Source organism: Trachurus trachurus (genome assembly GCF_905171665.1).
Source record: "Trachurus trachurus genome assembly, chromosome: 21".
In the NCBI taxonomy this organism is placed as follows: domain Eukaryota; kingdom Metazoa; phylum Chordata; class Actinopteri; order Carangiformes; family Carangidae; genus Trachurus; species Trachurus trachurus.
This window is the reverse complement of record NC_139899.1, coordinates 1,460,026-1,477,981: the sequence shown is the minus strand read 5'-3', so window position 1 is coordinate 1,477,981 and position 17,956 is coordinate 1,460,026. Positions and strand designations below refer to the sequence as shown.

Genomic DNA, 17,956 nt, shown 5'->3' with positions numbered 1-17,956 from the left:
TCACATGATACTCTGACTGCTTATCTTCTCCACTTTCTCCGTCACCTCCGCGCTCACGGGCGACTGGCAATGAATCTGTCAAGTCTGAGGTGGTTTCCATTAAGGGACTGTTAAAAAAACAATGGAGGGGCCTGTTTAGTTGGGAGTTACTTAGTTAGGGGAACCATTGCAAAGAGGCGACCTCTTCACCTCAGCTTCCAGCACCTCAGTGTGTTGGATCATTTGCCTGGAACTGTTTTCTACCTCTTGTAGTAGTGAAAAAGCACAAGGTAAGCTGAGAACTGATCCATCGTAGTCCATTTACAATTACTATTGCATCTTTTGGATTGTTTCACTAACAATTTGTTGGACTATTGACAACAGTGACCCACGGGTTGGGAACCTGAGTCTGCCAGGTGTCACAGAGAAACTTGAGTCTTATATTTTTCACTGTGCGTGTTCTCTGTGTATTTTTTTCTCTGTGAAGCTACACAGGACATTCAACTGTCATGGAAGTCCAGTTTGTTCTTGGTCTGAACGCTGAGCTTGGCTGCAGCACGAGAAAAAATCATTCAGAATTAAAAATCTCAGAGAGCAAACAACAGCTCCTGGTATTTTCACTTTCCATGTTGTGATCTCCTGACACCGGCTTTGTGTGTGTGTGTGTGCATGTGTGTGTGTGTGCGTGTTTCCTCCTCTGCTTGCTAACAATGCAGTTCAGGAAGTGTGTCAGGATAAGGGCCAGACTGTGAGGCTCTTTTTGGTCAGTGGATCCAACTTTTTTTGGGGGGAGAGACAATAACATAGTCTTGTTAATCTGAGAAAAGCTAGGTAGGTGTTCAGGACCGCTCTGGATCTGTGAGGGACTTACTGCCCCAGGTGTCTTCAAAGAAAACTCTGCGATGTCCCTCTGGCTGGTGAGTGCTGTTTCAACTTGTCAGTCGTGACTGTGGGTGGTCAGAGATTCGCTCCCATCCCGAGGTCAGTCACAGAGTGTTGAAGCTGAAGACGTTGCCGCTGGGTTGGCCTGTTTTTTTTGCTGTGAGCTACGAAACCAAACCCAGTTCTGAATCTGTTTACTGTTTGGTTCAGTTTTTGACATTTGTGTGATGTAAATAGCACATTAATGGCATTAATATCAGCCATGCAAATATATTTATGTACGATGTATGCTAATATTATAGACATTTATCACATAAATATACATTAATTCCAAAGCCTGTCAATAGATTTTGATATTATGTAAAAATTCATCATATAGTTTTAACATTTAATCATCTTTTAAGATATGGACCAATATGTCACATGTTACACTTCTATATGGGTAGGAGCCGATTTGTTTCTTTTCTCAGACCAAGGTTTTTTCCCTTGGGCATGTAATGTCTTTATTAGTAGCCTGGGTGAATAGATTGTCTTGGTCAGGAGTCAAACCGATGATCAGCGCTTCATGCTTATGCCAACATGGGATATACTCTAACTAACCACTATAGACCACCGAGCTCCCACTAGACAAACTTCTTATTAAAACTCTGTGTCTGTGTGAGTCGAGTGTCTGTGGTTCCATCTATGACAGAAACAGTCAGTGCTTTGTCCATTTGTCCATATGTGGGTCTGTCTCTGTCTCTCTTTTGTCCTGTCCTCTCGTATGGTGTCTGGACAGCTAATTACTTTATAGCTGTGCAATCACTTTCACTCTGATGAGTGTTTTACAAGGGGCTGTCTGCTCATCACTGTTTCCATTGACTCTTATACAGAGAATATCAGGGCTTTTAAATTAACCTTCATTTAGCCTTTGACTTTTTTATTTTCACATCTGAATGTCTTCATGTCAGGCCCACTGATATAAAGAAGACATAATAAATGGTGTCAAAGTTTTGGAAATAACACATGCACTTAGCGGCTGATCCTGCAGCTTCTTTATTAAGTGAAGGGAGACGGAGCCAGCCCTACACCTTCAGAACTTTTCATCACCTTGGCCCAGATCCTGTTCATTTCTGCCCCATCTGGGGCTTTTATGAGGCAGCTGATGATTGCTGAGAGGCCTTTGGTGTTTGAGGCAAGGTTGATAATTGCTGCTCCAAAGGTGAAATGGTCACTGGGGCTATTTTGTGTGTGGCGGGTGCCTCTGTAGATGATAATTAAAGGTTAAATAGCTCACTCCTGCTCTGTGGAATTTGTAATTTACTCCTCACAAAGGATGGAATTTAACTTCTACTCCTCTGATTTATTAGTTGCACAGAGGCCATATTCATCAACAAAAATGTCAGAAATCCCCCTGTTTTCATGATCAAGTAGATGATGAATAGTGAGAATTTCTGCTTGTAAAAGGACATGTAAATACTTTAAACCACCATCTCTATTTGCATGTACTATGTGATGCATTCTTCTCACTTCTATAAACTTTATGGAGGAACACCAGGAAAGAAAATCACATAAGTGGTGCAGAGAAAATCATTTGTTTGGGAGCTTTTATAGTATTAATTACTTAATGGAAAATTGAAACAGATTTGTACTAGACCAGCCAGCAGCCTCATGGCAAGAATATTTTGGGTTCAGACCCTGAGACCCTGGACACATAAGTAGTGCAGCTCATGGATGATAGATTTTACTTCATCAGTTTATGCATCTTTTTACATTTCCTTGCCAGACAACATCATTATCAGTTGAGGTTACTGTATCTCTTGCACACAGCCACGGAGATTTGAACTTGCCACCAGGGAGCTTTGTAGTTCTTTGTGCCTCAGTCGGTGTAAAGAGGCTTTGGGTTAACAGTTAGGATTATAGCTTTTCTTCTTCTACTGTGCACTTCATTTTGTCACCAATCCAGACTTAAATTCCCCATGATTGCCACTTTGCCAAAAATGTTTCCATCTGCCGACTTAAGATAGAGCAATGTGTCTTTGTTATGTTCAAAGATGAAATGAGCTTTCACTTAATTCCCTGTGGCTTTGTGCCATGTGCTCACATTCGCCAAAGCTCTCAGTTCATCCACAAAAAGTGGATGCCATGGATCAATAGTGGGAGGGGCAGGAGATAATTTCTGCATTAATCACAGCCACTTTGATGCAGGCAGTGACATGAAATGTAATATTTAAACAAATGGGTCTCCCATGCTAATGCTACCTTTAGCTGTTTTACTTGACTTCATTTATTTTAGAAGTCAGCAGTTCAGCAGTGGCAGCAGTAACAACCGACAGACTCTGGAAATACTCTCTCAATGTCAGTTCATTTTGTGGCAGTAACAGTCTCCTCCAGTTGCCATGGCGTCTGCCTGGCTTTATGATGTCATTAGAGCTCAGCTAAACCTTGGCACTGCGCTATGGACAGCTGAAATGCATATGAAATGGAATAAGGTGAGAGCCAGTCTGCAGTCAGCTGCAGTGCAGCACTGTGTCTGGCTCTTGACTGACTCTGGTCAGTGCTACATTCGAACATTTGAATTCAACAGACATGTATTGACCTGATTTTATTGTTTTACATAAATGCCAAATTTGCCCGTACAGAAAAACCACATGAACTTAACATGTGATTCACATGTGCAAAATTTTGCACATGGGAATCATGTTATTTGCACATGTGAAACATGTGGTTTTGGCCCAATTTTATTTTTTGATTGATTGTTTTTATTTCGTATGAATGACAGACATACATACATACATACGAAAAGGATAGGTAAGAAGCCAGAGCTTATGAGGAACCTACCCCCTTGCAACTGTTACATTTACAATCAATCATGGTGTAGAGACAAAATATAACTAAGCTACTTGCATATAATACAGAGACACATTTTTTTTATGTGAACCCATTTTCCACATGTGGTAACATGTTTTACACATGTGTCTCTACATGGTCATACATGTGGTAAACATGTTACCACATGTGGAAAATGGGTTCACATGGGAATTCACATGTGAAGTTCATGTGTTTTTTTCTGTAAGGGTGATGTTGGATTAATTTAGGTCCCAGTTAAAGGTGAGACATCAGCAGGCAAACATGTTTTTCTTTTATTAGTCATTTTAAAAAGAGGCTGCATGTAATTGATAAAAACACTGTTTAAACAGGTGAATGTTTACCGCCAGCTGTGACCAAAAAAGCCACCACCCCCCTCCTGCCCACACCCCACATTATAACCATGACCAGTCACTTCCCCCTTTATTATCCCAGGAACAATGACCCTTAACTCTCTAACCTCTTGTCCAGTTTCCTAGAACAGACAACAGACCTGATGTTTCTAGACCGAGACTTGAAACTGGTCCATTGTTTGTTCTGCAGAGAGGCAGGAAGTGCGCATGATATTGTCCCCACGCCTTCTGTGGAACTTCTCTTTTCTGTCCCTGTGCCAGTATTGTGTAATCTTCTTCAACAAGAAGAGGATCGGCAGGATCGGTCATGCCTTCACCTGGGCGCTCAGCTTCAGCTTCACCCACGTGTCTGTGAGCGAGGAACAGGATATCTGCTATCAGCTCATCATGTGCAGATCAGATGATCATCATACGTCAATACTGTGTGTATTCTTTAATGAACTTGTTGTTGGATTAACAAACAAGCAATCCAGCTTTTGAACTGAGTTTGTGACATTGTAGGATTCATGGAAGAAAGTAATTTGGGTGCACAGTTGACTAATTAGTGCTGGGAGATGGATGCACAAAGTTTTTATTTTTGAGTAACTTAATTTAACTTACAAATTAACTGTATATACTGCCAAGTTTTTCTATTCCCCAGTTATCATCTGATGCAAAAGTATTAATGGGTATGTGCCAACTAATCAATCAGTATGCCTCATTACAGCTCCCCTTTAAATAGCTGAGAATATACTGTTACTCCTCTTGACTCCATTACACCTGCTCTGTCTGTACAAAGGCTCAGTACACACCACTGCATCAGAGCAGAGCAGGCTGTACTGTAAATAGTTGAATGAACCACCTGCATGTTGCAGTGTAACTGTTGCACTTTCCAGCACCTTGTAAGGATTTTTTTTTGGCTGTGGAGCGAGTTGTGGAAAAAGGGCTTGGCTGCAGGAAAAACAGGAAGCAGCTAAGAATACACCCAAATAGTGCGTTAGGCCTATCTTACCGTGTTTTCACCAAAAAGTCAGAGGCTTCCTCCTCTCGTTTCCCTGAAAGAAAACAAAGAGGGGGAGCTTCCTCTGCAGCTTCATGTGCAGAGCTGGAACAATGTTGGCCTGTATTGTTCTGTAAGGATATTCAGCTGGTGTGACATTTTCCAGGACACAGAGCCAAACGTTCTGGCTTGATTCTCCGAATACTTCTAGAAAGAAATTACCTCGCGGCGACAACAAGGTTATACTGCACACTTCATCAGCAGGGTTTGACATCAATTTAAAGAGACCTCGAGAAGTTTTGGTTATAAAAGAGTCTCATATTAACGTGGATGAATCTACGTTACCCACACGTGTTAATGGGTCCATTTTCGATAAATATATTGTTCTGTCTTTATAGTTATTTTGTTATTATTTAGTGGTCGACTCGTCCAGATCGCTAGTTGGCATCGTTTATGATCGGAACTACGACGGTATCTGATCGTCTTCGAACCTCCGACTTTCATTCTTGATTAATGGAAACATTCTTTGCAAATGTTTTCGCTTTCATCCGTCTTGCGCTGGTCCAAGAATTTCACCGTGCACGTGGAAGCTCATGGGAAATGTAGTGTGAAAACACTTTGCTTTCCGAAACTCCTCGTAGTCCCTTTAAGGTGTCTCCTTTTGCTTTTGGAGACATACTGTAGGTTTTGTGGTTTAATGTTGAGATGGGGATATCTTTGGAGCAATTTATTTCAGCAGTTCTCCATTTCATCAAAGAGAAACCACACCTGCAGACAGATGTGGTCTGGACAGATGTGTCAGTGCTGCAGTAACTGATTTCTCCCAGTGCACGCAGATGCTCTGTGGAGCATTTATGACTGGTCCCAGACTGCCCATCTTCATTAGGGCTCCCCTGTCAGCCACAAATGCACCAACAGTAATTAGTTATCTGCCAACACACATTCACTTTATGAATGTAGTCACTCTTTTATTATCTTGTCCTCCTGTTACTATGACACTGTTATCGGTTGGGGTGCACCTGCCTCATGATCTGTATTTACAGCTTCACTCAAATGGCAGAGAATTTACTGTGTATACTCGCCACATCTCATATTCATTGTTCTTTCTCTCCTCCAAGCCTTCCCCCCTCGTTTCTACATTAAATTGCAGGCCCCCTCCTTTTTCCATCACTATAAGTGCCTCCTTCTTTACCAGACGGCTCTGCCTGACCCACCCCACCTCCGCCCACTTCTGTCTTCCCCTCTCCTAATCTTTTTCCTCCTCAGGCTTTGAATTGGAGAACCTGCAGCATCCAGAGAAAAGAGGGGATGGGATAGAGGATGCAGGGATGCTGTAGGGATGAGAAGGGAAGGATGTATTAGGAATGATCCCAACTGCACTTGTAGGGAACTTGTAGTGTCTGAAACTGAAGGAAAAGGCTCCATTTACTTGGATCAGATGAGAAACTATCCCCGGATTCAGTCCACGACTAACCACTGAGGTCCTACATAACTGGAGACAGGGTTTGAAGGACAGGCTAGAGAGGGAGGGGTTGGTGCTGAGCAAGGAGCCACAGCAGTGATACAGAGCTACAGGAGGACGTGAGCAGGTTTTTCAGGAGAGAATGGGCGGACTAGGTTGGTGCCTCACCACAGTCTTCAGTTGGCTCAAATTCTTCTTCCACTGCATCTTCCCATTTTGGAGGCAAGGGAAAAGCAAAAAGACGGTACAGTTCATCTTTTAAATTTAATATCATAAATTAGGAGGCGGGTTTCAGCTTGAGTGGTTTTTTGTTGTTTTATTTTCCATTTCTCTCAATTTTAAGACCCATGCATCCGCTCGTTGAACTTGACATTAGTGGCGTTCAGTTATTTTTCCTGATTGGAACAGAGAAAACAAATGATGCTTATTGATGGGAGCAGCACTGCATCAGCTTTGGGTTGGTCCAGACAAATGACAGTATTACTAGCCACAGTATGGATGTGACTGTCTGTTGTTCAGTCTGTTGACCGGTCCACCTCGAAGTGTCTCAACAGCAGGTGAATGGATTCCTATGGAAATCGTTTCTGACATCCATGAGTCTCAGTGACACCGTCATACTCAAGATTAAATTTTTGACCCAACCTTCAAACTAATGGCATTCCCATCAGCCCCAGCTGCACTCTGTGCAAATGTTAGCATACTAACAAGGTAAACTAAGGCATTGAACATGGTAACCGTTACATTTGTATAATACCATAATTTGTGTAATGTCATTATGAACTATTAGCATTTAGCTCGGAGCACCACTATGCATAAGGCCTGTCTTCCTTTATACTTAAATTCATTCTGTGGATTTCTTAGACCATTCATATAGAAAATCTTTACTTTGCACAGATTACAACTTTTGCTATGGTGTTGGTTTTGTAGCATAGTCATGCTCATGTTCAGTTTGACTGATAGAGTTAAAGCCTCTTACACTGGATATACTGTATGAAACATTGTGATTTTTATCTTTTGCACGAACCTTTTCCCAAATGCCCTGACGTTTCCATGTGCAGTTTCCAAGAGGTCTGTCAGTGTCAGTGATAATGGAAATAAATGTACTGCTTGCGTAACACACAGTCAGTAAAAGGGCCTGGCATGAGCACAGACACTGAAACAGGATGGAAAGATAAAGACACCAGGGCACACACACACACACACACATACACACGCAGAGCACACGAACACAGGAGTCAGGATATTGCCAGTTTGACTTTTCCTGATATTAGGGCTGTGCTGATGAACAGAGCCATTAATCCTGCAAATGCAGTCACTGCACATTGTCTAAGTACTCACACCCTGGCACGCACAAGGTTTGCAGCTACACACGGCCTTCAAACTCCACGTTAATTGAAGCAGAAAGTGTCTTTAGTCAATGGCTGGCTGTCTGGACACAGATTTATCTAGGGTCTTTAGCATGCATCTGCCTTTCCAGGTGATGTACATCTTCCTCTGCTGGTGCTTTGATGGCTGCCGTGTCTGGAGGTGATGTCAAAGAGACCAGAAACCGGTTGCTGTGGAAACGCAGCTTCTTCCCAGCGCAGTATTTGCAATTGTGTTGTCCATATCTCCAGCTTCACTTTAATTTAGTGTGGACTAACTTCATGTGGTAGAGGTATATGACTGAACATGAGAATATGACAGTAATGCACACAGCAGAGAAAGTATTAAAGGGGACGTATTATGGAAATATCACTTTTTGAAGGCTCTTTAACATATATTTAGGTATTTGTCTTGCCTTCTGGTCCCCAAAATGTGAGAAGTGACAAAAAAAATCTGTAATGTTCAGACTTCCTGGGTTGAAATCCATGTGGTATGAGCTGTTCCCTCAGTTGTCTTCCAGTGATGTAACTAGGATTTGAATTTGCATAATACCACCCCTACCTGGGACTGGTAGAAGGGGCAGGGCAAGCAGTGGTTCATTTGCATTTAAAGGGACAGGCTGTTCTAAACAGGGCTGTTTTGAGAGGATGAAAAGAGCTGTGATGTTTGATCCTTGGGGTATTTGACCACAGCATGTCACAGACATGTCTTTAAGACACCTGGGAACTATTTTAATTTGTGGAAAAGGGGACATAATGTCTCCTTTAATTGAATGAACATGAGCAAGATTACATTTAGGTCTGTGAGAGATTCTAAATGTTGGTTTTGTACTGAACTCGTTGAGCTGTTTTTTAGATTGACATGTGCAGTGACTGAGTTTTTTGGCAGCTTAGGTGCAACAGAAACAAGTGCACATATTGATTGCATGTGCACTTGTGAGCCCCCATACAGCTTAAAGGTAGATGCCCTTATGTTGTTTGATCATAAACCAGATCTAGGTTCTATTATAAGTCCACAGAGAAATGCTCGCAGCCTGTGTTCAGAAACTGAGGCTTAAAACAAGACGTCAGGACTTCTGTAACATTGTGATGTCACAACAAAGCAGTCATTGTGTTCAGGCACCAAGCCACACCCACCTGGACACACCATCCAAACATGCAGGATTTAGTTGTCACAGAAAAAGTGTAAACTTAATACGGCAATTATGGCAGCAGCTATTTATACTATTTATTTTAAGTCAGTTGGTCTGTTGAAAAGTTCTCCATTATTTGTATTGGCCTGTCCAACATCAGAAGTCTTTTCTTTGTCTGATCAGCATGTGCTTTTTATCAGTCTAAGTGTTCCCTCTCACTTATTAATGTCATTGAGCTCCCTCTTTGTTCAGCATGTGTGTGTATCATGCAACAGCTTGTGTTAAAATGTCAAAGTCACAGGATGTGGACGCCCTTGTGCTCTGCAGCTGTTTTTCTGCTGCACTAACTCATACATTTTTACTTTTCTTCTGACAGCAAATGGACAATGAAATGAGTAGTTTTCCTAAGCAGTCGCAATCAGTGCACCCATTGCTGATTTGATTTTATACAGATTTAAAGGGATACGCCAACATTTCTTTTCGTGTCTTGCCTCACTCCAGAGTCCATGACAAGCAGATAGACACCATCCTTTCGACTGTGTGTGCAGTAACAAGGGAGATAGAGCCGTATCGCCCTTAATTAGCTTAGCTCAAATGCTGGAAGTGTATAGGTAGTGTTAGCCTGCCTCCTACCCGAGCCGAAATCAGCAGTCAGAAGCTGATTTCATTTTAGCTCTAAACTCTGTAAATATATCACTTTATCAACATTTCAAACATTTTTAGACGAGAAAGTAGCCGTTTAGATCAGCAGTGTGTCGTTAATTTGTCTAAATACCAGCTGTTTACAATTTTGTTTGGACGAATTCGGCGCTACTCAAGCTAGCCGTTGTGACCAACGCACTTCCGGTTACTTTCACAAAATATAACACCCGTTGCCCTTTACATACAGAAAACCATGACGATAGAATTTGTGCTTTTACTTTGAAATAGGAAGCTAACCTACCCTCGATGTAGCTAGCTTGAACCAAAATAAACCGTCTTTGCTTGAACCCTCCGTTTTGACCGATCTCGTCCCGTTACCGGCATTTGACCGCTCAAGATGCCTTACTGGAGAGTTTTGTCAGCTCTGAGACGAAGATCAGCCCGCCGGTTTCCATTTAGAGTTGCTGAAGAGTTTCTCTGATGACTTTAGGTGGAGGCAGGCTAACACTACCTATACACTTCCAGTGTTTGAGCTAAGCTAATTACGGGCGATACGGCTCTATCTCCCTTGTTATTGCACGCACAGTCGAAAGGATGGTGTCTATCTGCTGGTCATGGACAAGACACGACAAAAAAAATGTTGGCGTATCCCTTTAACAGGTGGTCACCTCTAGTGTTTCTATACCTGACAGTTCATCAAAGAGGCGTCACACCGTGTGATGCAGCCGTGTCACTGTTGTTTCTGTGGGTCAGTGTGTTGTGTTGTGTTGAGTTGTGTGTGGACGGCTCTTCCTCACAGCAGCAGAGAGACGGAACAGGGGAAAACGTGCACGCACATGTGAGTGTTGTGCAGAGGGAGGGAGGGCCCGGCTCTGTATTGTTTTCAACAGATGGGAGTCATGGGGGTGGGAAAGGGTGTGTGCATGTCTCTATGTCTCTGTGTGTGTATGTGTGTGTTGGGGGGGCCTGCTGGAGTGTGTTCTTCCTCTGTCTGTCAACAATTGAACTCCCCCTTCATCTAGCAGGTTCTAGGACGTCAGCCAAGATGACAGAACACACCCTCCGCTGTTTATACACACACTCGCTCTTTACTTATCCATCTCTGTTTATCTAAGCTACTATCAATCTATCAGTTTATTTGTACTCTAGGAACCCATATTAGTGCTTTTTCTCTCTTAAACGTCTCTGTCTACTAATTTAATCATTGCTGTCATTTGCTCAATCCTTTTTTTCCCCTTCGGTCCTGAGTCTATTGTCAGAGGAAGTCCAGCCTTGTTCTGTCCCAGCTGTTTACCCATCTTTACTTGGTTCAAGGACAGTGACCTGACACAGCTTAATCTTCTTAATTGTCCCTGTGCCTGGACATTCACTCTGCTCTGGTTTACAAAAGAAGACAGAAATGGTCAAGGTTAAAGAGGTACTAAAACAAATCCTACGACTGATCTGATTAGACTTGGAAATATGCCCGTCCTCCCTTTTGCTACACCACCACCCTCCTCTACACTTACTTCATTACCCCGGCAGGACCTCCCATGCCTGAAAATATAAGATAACAAATGTGTCACTGAACAAGTGTCCGACTGACTGAATGTGGGGGCAGTTTGCTGACTGACCACCAGTGGGTGCTGCAGCTGCACTTGTTGTGTGAGCTGTGTGTTTTTGTTTTGGGGGGGGGGGTAATGTCAGTGGGGTAATACAGTCTGTCATCAGGGTCGTGCCAGAATGACACATACAGTCCTGGATCACTTTGTCCTAGTCATGATGTCACGATATCTGATGTGATGAGTCTATTTATTTTCTGTTTTAGTAGAAAATCACACAGACTTGATTGACCTCACTTCTCTTATGCTCTCTTCATCGGCTGCACAGTAACTGGACGATGTGACTTCATGCAAAGCAAGAAAGAACACAGTGTCCAGCTGTTAAGTTTTAATTTCAGTACAACTAAGCTCTGCTGGACTCCACTCAAATGCACAGTCATTCAGTCAGTCACTCTGTGTTTGGCTCCAAAATAGCCTCCAATGGTTATATATAACTTTGTGTATGAAGTGAAACCTAGATAAATAGAATGAATTTAGGCAAGCTGTTGTATTGCAATATGTATTGACATGATGAAATAACAACACATCTACACTGCAAAAACTCATAATCTTTCCAAGAATATTTGTCTTATTTCTTGTCAAAATGTCTCATTTCTAGTCAAAACTAATCTCTTTTCTCTTAAATTAAGATTCATCACCTAAAAATGATTTTCGCTTGTTTCAAACTAATTTTTATTTGAAATAAGTAGAACAATCTGCCAGTGAAAGCAAGTTTTTTGAGCTTGTAATAAGAAAGAAAAACTCAGATTTTTCTACTTAATTCAAGTGAAAATATGCTAGAAAGAAGTGAAAAGTGTCTTAAAACAAGCTACTTTTTAATGTGATGAGTCTTATTTTAAGTATAATGAGATGTGTTTTGACTAGAACTGACATTTTGACTAGAAATAAGACAAATATTCTTGGTAAGATTTTGAGTTTTTGCAGTGTAATGATGTGTAATGTGTACAGTTGTTGCTCATAATGATGCACTGCAGTTAAAGTGTCTCTCCCGCTTCTTCTTATGTTTCGGTTCAGTCTCCTGACTCTCATCAGCCCTGTTTACAGCTGTATAGCACACACTGAGTTTGTTCCTTTCATATAAAAATAATGTTTTGACTGCTGGGTCCCATTAGGGAAGAATTCTGAAAATGTACATCTTAACATGTGGTTGGTATTATTGTTTCAAATTTGATTTTCAACACCCAGAAGTAGAAAATAAGTGTCAAAACAACATAAAACATAACACTTCCACCAAATATATTGCTAAATGTGTGTTTGTGTGTGTGCGTTGGTCGGTGCAGGATTAGGCCTTTAATTTTTTCTGTCTAAAATCGTCTCCTTTAGTGAATTTGTCTCTGTAGGGGTGGCCTGCAGGAAATACCAGGGGATTAATCCTCTGTGCCACTGGGTGAGTGTGTTTGTATGTGTCTGTGTGTGTAGGTGGGTTTGTGTATTTATATAGAGTGTGAGAAAGATGTGAAGATGTGGAGGGGGGCAAATGGAGGGTTATTGGTGCATGTTTATGTGTATACATGTGGCGAGTGTGGTAGTTTAAACCGGGTGTTTATGTTTTCAGGAAGCAGTGGGTGTGTGTGTGTGGACTTTACATGTTTCTGTCACATCACAATCTTTGTATGTATGTTAGAAAATTACAGCTGCAGGAGTGTTTAAAGGTGTGTATGTGTGTGTGTGTAGCCCACAACGAGCTAATTCTCACATTTGTGTGTGTGGAGGTTCTGCGCTAGGTGTGTGCAAGTAGTGTTTCCCTGTGTGTGTGTGTGTGTGAAATACCCACACAAAGGGATGAAGAGTCACGCATGGGGCTAACACGGTCATTGATGAGCAGTGAGAACTTAATGAAGCAGGTTGTACTTCCTGGCCCCTCTGTGTTCTTTATAAGGGGTTAAGATGGAGGAGAGGGAGGAGGCTGTGTTTGGGGCCAGAGGTAGATCCTTCAGGATACGGCTTTCACTCTCAGGCCAAGGAAGTGGAGTCTGACATTGCGAAAGGATAAAGTTGGCGATACTGTTTATTTCTGTTAGGGTTGCAAAATTCTGGGAATTTTCAAAGTCGGAAACTTTCCATGGGAATTAATGGGAATATATGGGAATAAACGGGAATAAATCAGAAATTTACAAAATTGCAGGTTGGCCCTTAACAGGGAACTTAAATATAGTTGGGGGAAATATATTGTAGCATAATCTTGGCTAAAACAACCAGATTTAATGCAAGTACACTTGAATATCTATGCTATTCCTCAATCACAATCACATGATCACAGCACACTGCTTACTGCAGGGCTATTGAGGCCACGCCCCCTACATGCACCGTGCGTTCCTCCATCACATGCACAGATGATTTCAACATTCATGTTTTTGTTGTTCAGTAAAAGAATTGATTGTTCATACAAGAATTAAAACTTGATAAAGTTCTACTCACAAATAAATCTGTTGAAATGTCATGCTTTTTAATTGTATTATTTTGCATGGATGTCTGCTTATGACAAAAAAAATATTTACATTTATGTTTGGATATGATACAGTTTGTTTAAATTACCCCCAATTTCCAGTTAATTCCCATAAATTCCCATAATTCCCATGGAAAGTTTCCAATTTGGAATATTTCCAAAATTCCCCAGTTTAACTTCACATGGAAAGTTTCTGGAAATTTAACAAAAATTTTCCGCCCCTTTGCAACCCTATTTCTGTTATTATTAACAAAGAGGACCAAAACCAACACTGAGTTGTTGTGACTGATGCATCCAGAGTCTGATATCTTACTCCTCTGTGCCACAGGCCTCCATTGTTGTCCTAACAACGATTCAGAACATGTGAGTGAACCACACTGTTGCACTGGGTGACATGTTCCTTCTTCACGGAGAGCACAAACACACTGCAGTTCATTTTAAATCAATCCCACAAACACTATCCTGCTGCTGGCAACAAATCCCCAATATGCGCTCATTAATTCCTCCAGCTTGTGTAATGTTTATTAAAAGCTGCAGCTGCTTTTCAAAAAAATTTTTTAATCTTACATCTTTAGTCTTTCATTTTTTAAATTATATCTTTGCTTTGTCTTTTCATCGGTGCTGCCATAACTCCTGTCTGCCGGCTCTGTTTTTAACTTCAATGGGCTTCCATGGAAAAAATATGAATCGGAAACATCTTTACTAAGTTTCATGATAAGTATCTAAACTTGCAGCATATTTGTTTTCGAATGGAACCAGTTTGAAATTTGGTGTGGAAAAGTGTGGAGAGAAGAACTCGTCAGTTTTTCTTTGCTGATTCTGGACGAGGACTGACGGTGTGAAGCTGCAGCAGGTGTCTTCTCTGATCTCCACGGTGATTTAAGTATTGCTTTTCCCGGTGTCAAGAGAAACGCCAGTGGACATTCGTCTCAAGGACGAACACAAGAGGAGACAGAGTTTATGAAATATTAAAATGGGTGCAGTACCAAAATACACAGGGAAAGAGAGCTAGAGAGAGATGGAGAGAGGGGGAGGTGTAGTGCGACGGATGCTGAGGGGTGGAGGGGGTACGAGCGGGGGGGGGCGGCAGGATGAATGAATGAATGAAATTAAAAGTGGTGAGACTTAGTGGGGTAAAGAGGGATGAGAGCGAGAGGAGGGGCAAAATAAGATGGATAATAAGTGGACTATCCCCTCCCCCTTTGCTCCTGTGGAGAGGTGGGGGCAGCAACCCTCCCCTCCAACCAACCTCCCCCCCCAGGAAAAAAAAAAAAGCTTTGTGAAACTTTCCCCCGGCAGAGGGAAAGAGAGAGGGAGAGTGAGCACAGAGGCAGAGGCAGTCAGGATCCAATTTAGGTTGAGGGGAGAGACAGAGGAGGAGAAAGCAGAGTGAGGAAGAGGGAGAAAAGCAGGAGCCTGAGGAGAAAGAGAGTGTTTGTGTTCAGGATAGTCATGGCTTTGCAGCATTGGGCAACTCTTCTCACGCCTGGATTAGATTTAAAGAAGCCCACTGGTCTGTAGCAGCAGCAGCAGCAGCAGCAGCAGCAGCAGCAGCAGCAGCAGCAGCAGCATCACTCCTGTCCGTCACCATGCCGTCTGTCTCCCTCAGCCTGCCAACAGCTCTGGCTGGACCTGCGCGCACCTGGGTCTGCCTGTCCTGCATGTTCTGGGTGAGACAACTTTTCACCTGCCATTTGTTCCCAGGATCACAAGTGACGTGTTAAGGTGTCAGCGTACCGTGCATGGGACTTCTGTTCTGTCACACTTATAGGACCAGAGCTGCAGGAGATAAGAAGACTCTCTGTGTGTGTAAATCTAATTACTTGCAAACTTAAGTTGCATAATACAGCTGTGAGTGACGAGGGAAGAATTAGCTTGATGATGTAATTAATTAGCAAAAAATACTTGTGGAGAATGGCTGCTGGCTCAGTACCACTCCATCAAATGGAGCTGGTCAGGGGATATTCTGTTGGGTGGTCTGCTTGTCGGGGGTTGGGTGGAGGGTTGGGACCCTGGCTGTGGGGGGCCTTGGCACGGTGACACATTTGAGGGAGGAAGATATTATGAAGCAGAATGGGAGGGTGTGCATAAGGGTCAAACACAACCCTGTGTTGTCCCCCCCCCCCCCCCCCCCCCCAAGATAACACACACACTGCGTTTTCCCCGCCACTCCACACACGCAGACTGAAAACTTCCCCGCTCTGATGCTGTGTTGAATTAAAGTGCGACTCCTGCTCTCTTCCTCCGCTGTCTCTCTCACCCTTTTCCCACTCCCCCTGTGTCCCGCTCTGTCTCGCTCTAGGTGGTTGGGGGACACAGCTATTTTTTGCTTTCTCTTGTATAATTTAATCGGCCGCGCATTCCCGCTCGCAGTGGAGAGGCTGTTTGTGCACTTGTGTGTCTCCTCTGGGTTGGATGTGGTCGGTGTGTGTGCGCCTTTTGCGTGCGTGTCTGTCCACGCTAAAAGCATTGTAAGAGCACAGTCTGGACATTTTGTCTTAAAACGCTCTTGAGTGCTCTTACTAATTTGTGCTGATATGAAAGAACATTCCTGGCTCAGATGTACAACATTGCATGCTGCTCTCCTCTTTTTCTCAGCTGAATAGAGGATGAAAGAGGAGAGAGGCTGAATAGACCATTGAGATTCATCCTTTCCTCATTCTGCACCGGTCCTTTGGGACATGACTTCACACCACTGGCAGAGCTGGGCTTCTTGGCGAAGAGACTGGATAATCTTACAGAGCTCTTCATCAGTTAATTACCATTCTTTCTTTTGAGGAGCAGGAGGCGAGGTGAAAGGGGGGTCGTAAAAGAATCTCAAAGCCCCCCAGCTAAGCTCTGGGTCACTGATTGACTGCATCAGAGCACTGTATGACAAAGCGAGCTCACTTAAGGGGGCGGGGTTCAATCTGAGCCCGTGTATTAGTAGCAAGCCTTAAAACAGTCCTAATATGGGTACACCTTATGTCACAAGATTAGGGCTTGTGTTCACTTGAGAACCCCCTGAATTTGGGCGCATCATATTCCAACATTATTATTCCAAATTTACGGATAGATGCACTGTGAAAGGGATAGTTCAACATTTTGGCAAATTGGCCCATTGCCATAACTACTATAGTCATAGCAGTAGGTTCGTTACCTTTATTTGTCGGTGCAAGCTATTTTTAGAACGGCGGAGCAGAGCTACACTACGGAGGCTCGTGGGATTTCTTGGTTTCCCTCATCAAACTCATCAAATACACAATCCAACAACTCCAAAACGCTCTCGTGGACAAGTTGTGACCTGCACATTCACCACGCTATGAGATAATAACGGAACGTTACGAGACGGAGTTGTTTGTGAAGTAAATACAGAGACTGCTTGCGGAATACTGCCCCTAAAGGCAACGCGCATCAGCTGTTTTGCATGAATTTACCTGTAAAATGGCTCAGTCTCGTAATGTTCAATTATTATCTCACAACTTGTCCACAAGAGCGTTTTGGAGTTGTTGGATCGTGTATTTGATGAGTTTGATGAGGGGAAACAAGAAGTCCCATTAGCCTCCGTAGCGTAGCTCTGAACAGCTCGCGGCTCTGCTCTGCCATTCTAAAAATAGCTTGCACCAACAAATAAAGGTAACAAACCTACTCCTAAAACTATAGGGATTATGGCAATGGGCCAATTTGCCAAAATTTTGAACTATCCCTTTAAATCCTAAATAAGTCTTAATATGGTCACAGGTTTGTTGTTAAGAAAAGGGTTAAGGTACGTACATAATGTCTGAATATTGGCACACTTTATCCTCTCACATCATTGTTAGGTCCCTGTTAATCCTCGAGCACAACTTGGATTCTAGGAGCACAGAAATAAAAATCTTGCAGTTGCCAAAAGTTTACAGGGATTTAGACGTTGATTATTGATATTTCTTCAGCTGTCTGTACAATCCTTCCTGCCATACTGATCGGGTTTTTCGTAGTATGGATATAGACCTGCTTCTTGTGCAGCTGGGAAAGTGAGTACAGCTGCAAAAGCTGTTATGTAGCAGTGAGGAGGAAGGAGAGGGACAGATAGAAAGAGGGAGAAGCGAGAGCATGTGAGAGTGAATGAGTAGGTACAGATGCAGGAAACAGACCATCCTCATGAACTAGACAAGATCTATTCCTCTGCCCAGCCTCAAAACGGGGAGGGTTTCCTCTTGTCAGAGCAGGATGGTCCTGGATAAAAGTGGATTTTTCCAGCCTGGAAGCAGAGAGAAAGTGCTCAGGGAAATATAGGAAATGACAGGAAC

General features: G+C 42.7%; 1 protein-coding gene across 5 annotated transcripts in view; it reads left to right on the top strand.

The window, feature by feature from the left end:
- The first annotated feature begins 758 nt into the window (after positions 1–758).
- The window catches only part of tns1b (tensin 1b), a 175,461-nt gene continuing 158,263 nt past the window's right edge, over positions 759–17,956 (top strand). For all 5 annotated transcript variants that reach the window (XM_083997171.1, XM_083997173.1, XM_083997172.1 and 2 more), the window contains exon 1: positions 759–896. In XM_083997171.1, coding sequence (XP_083853297.1) covers positions 882–896 — 15 coding nt within the window. In that variant the 5' untranslated portion in view covers positions 759–881. The remainder of the gene's footprint in view (positions 897–17,956) is intronic.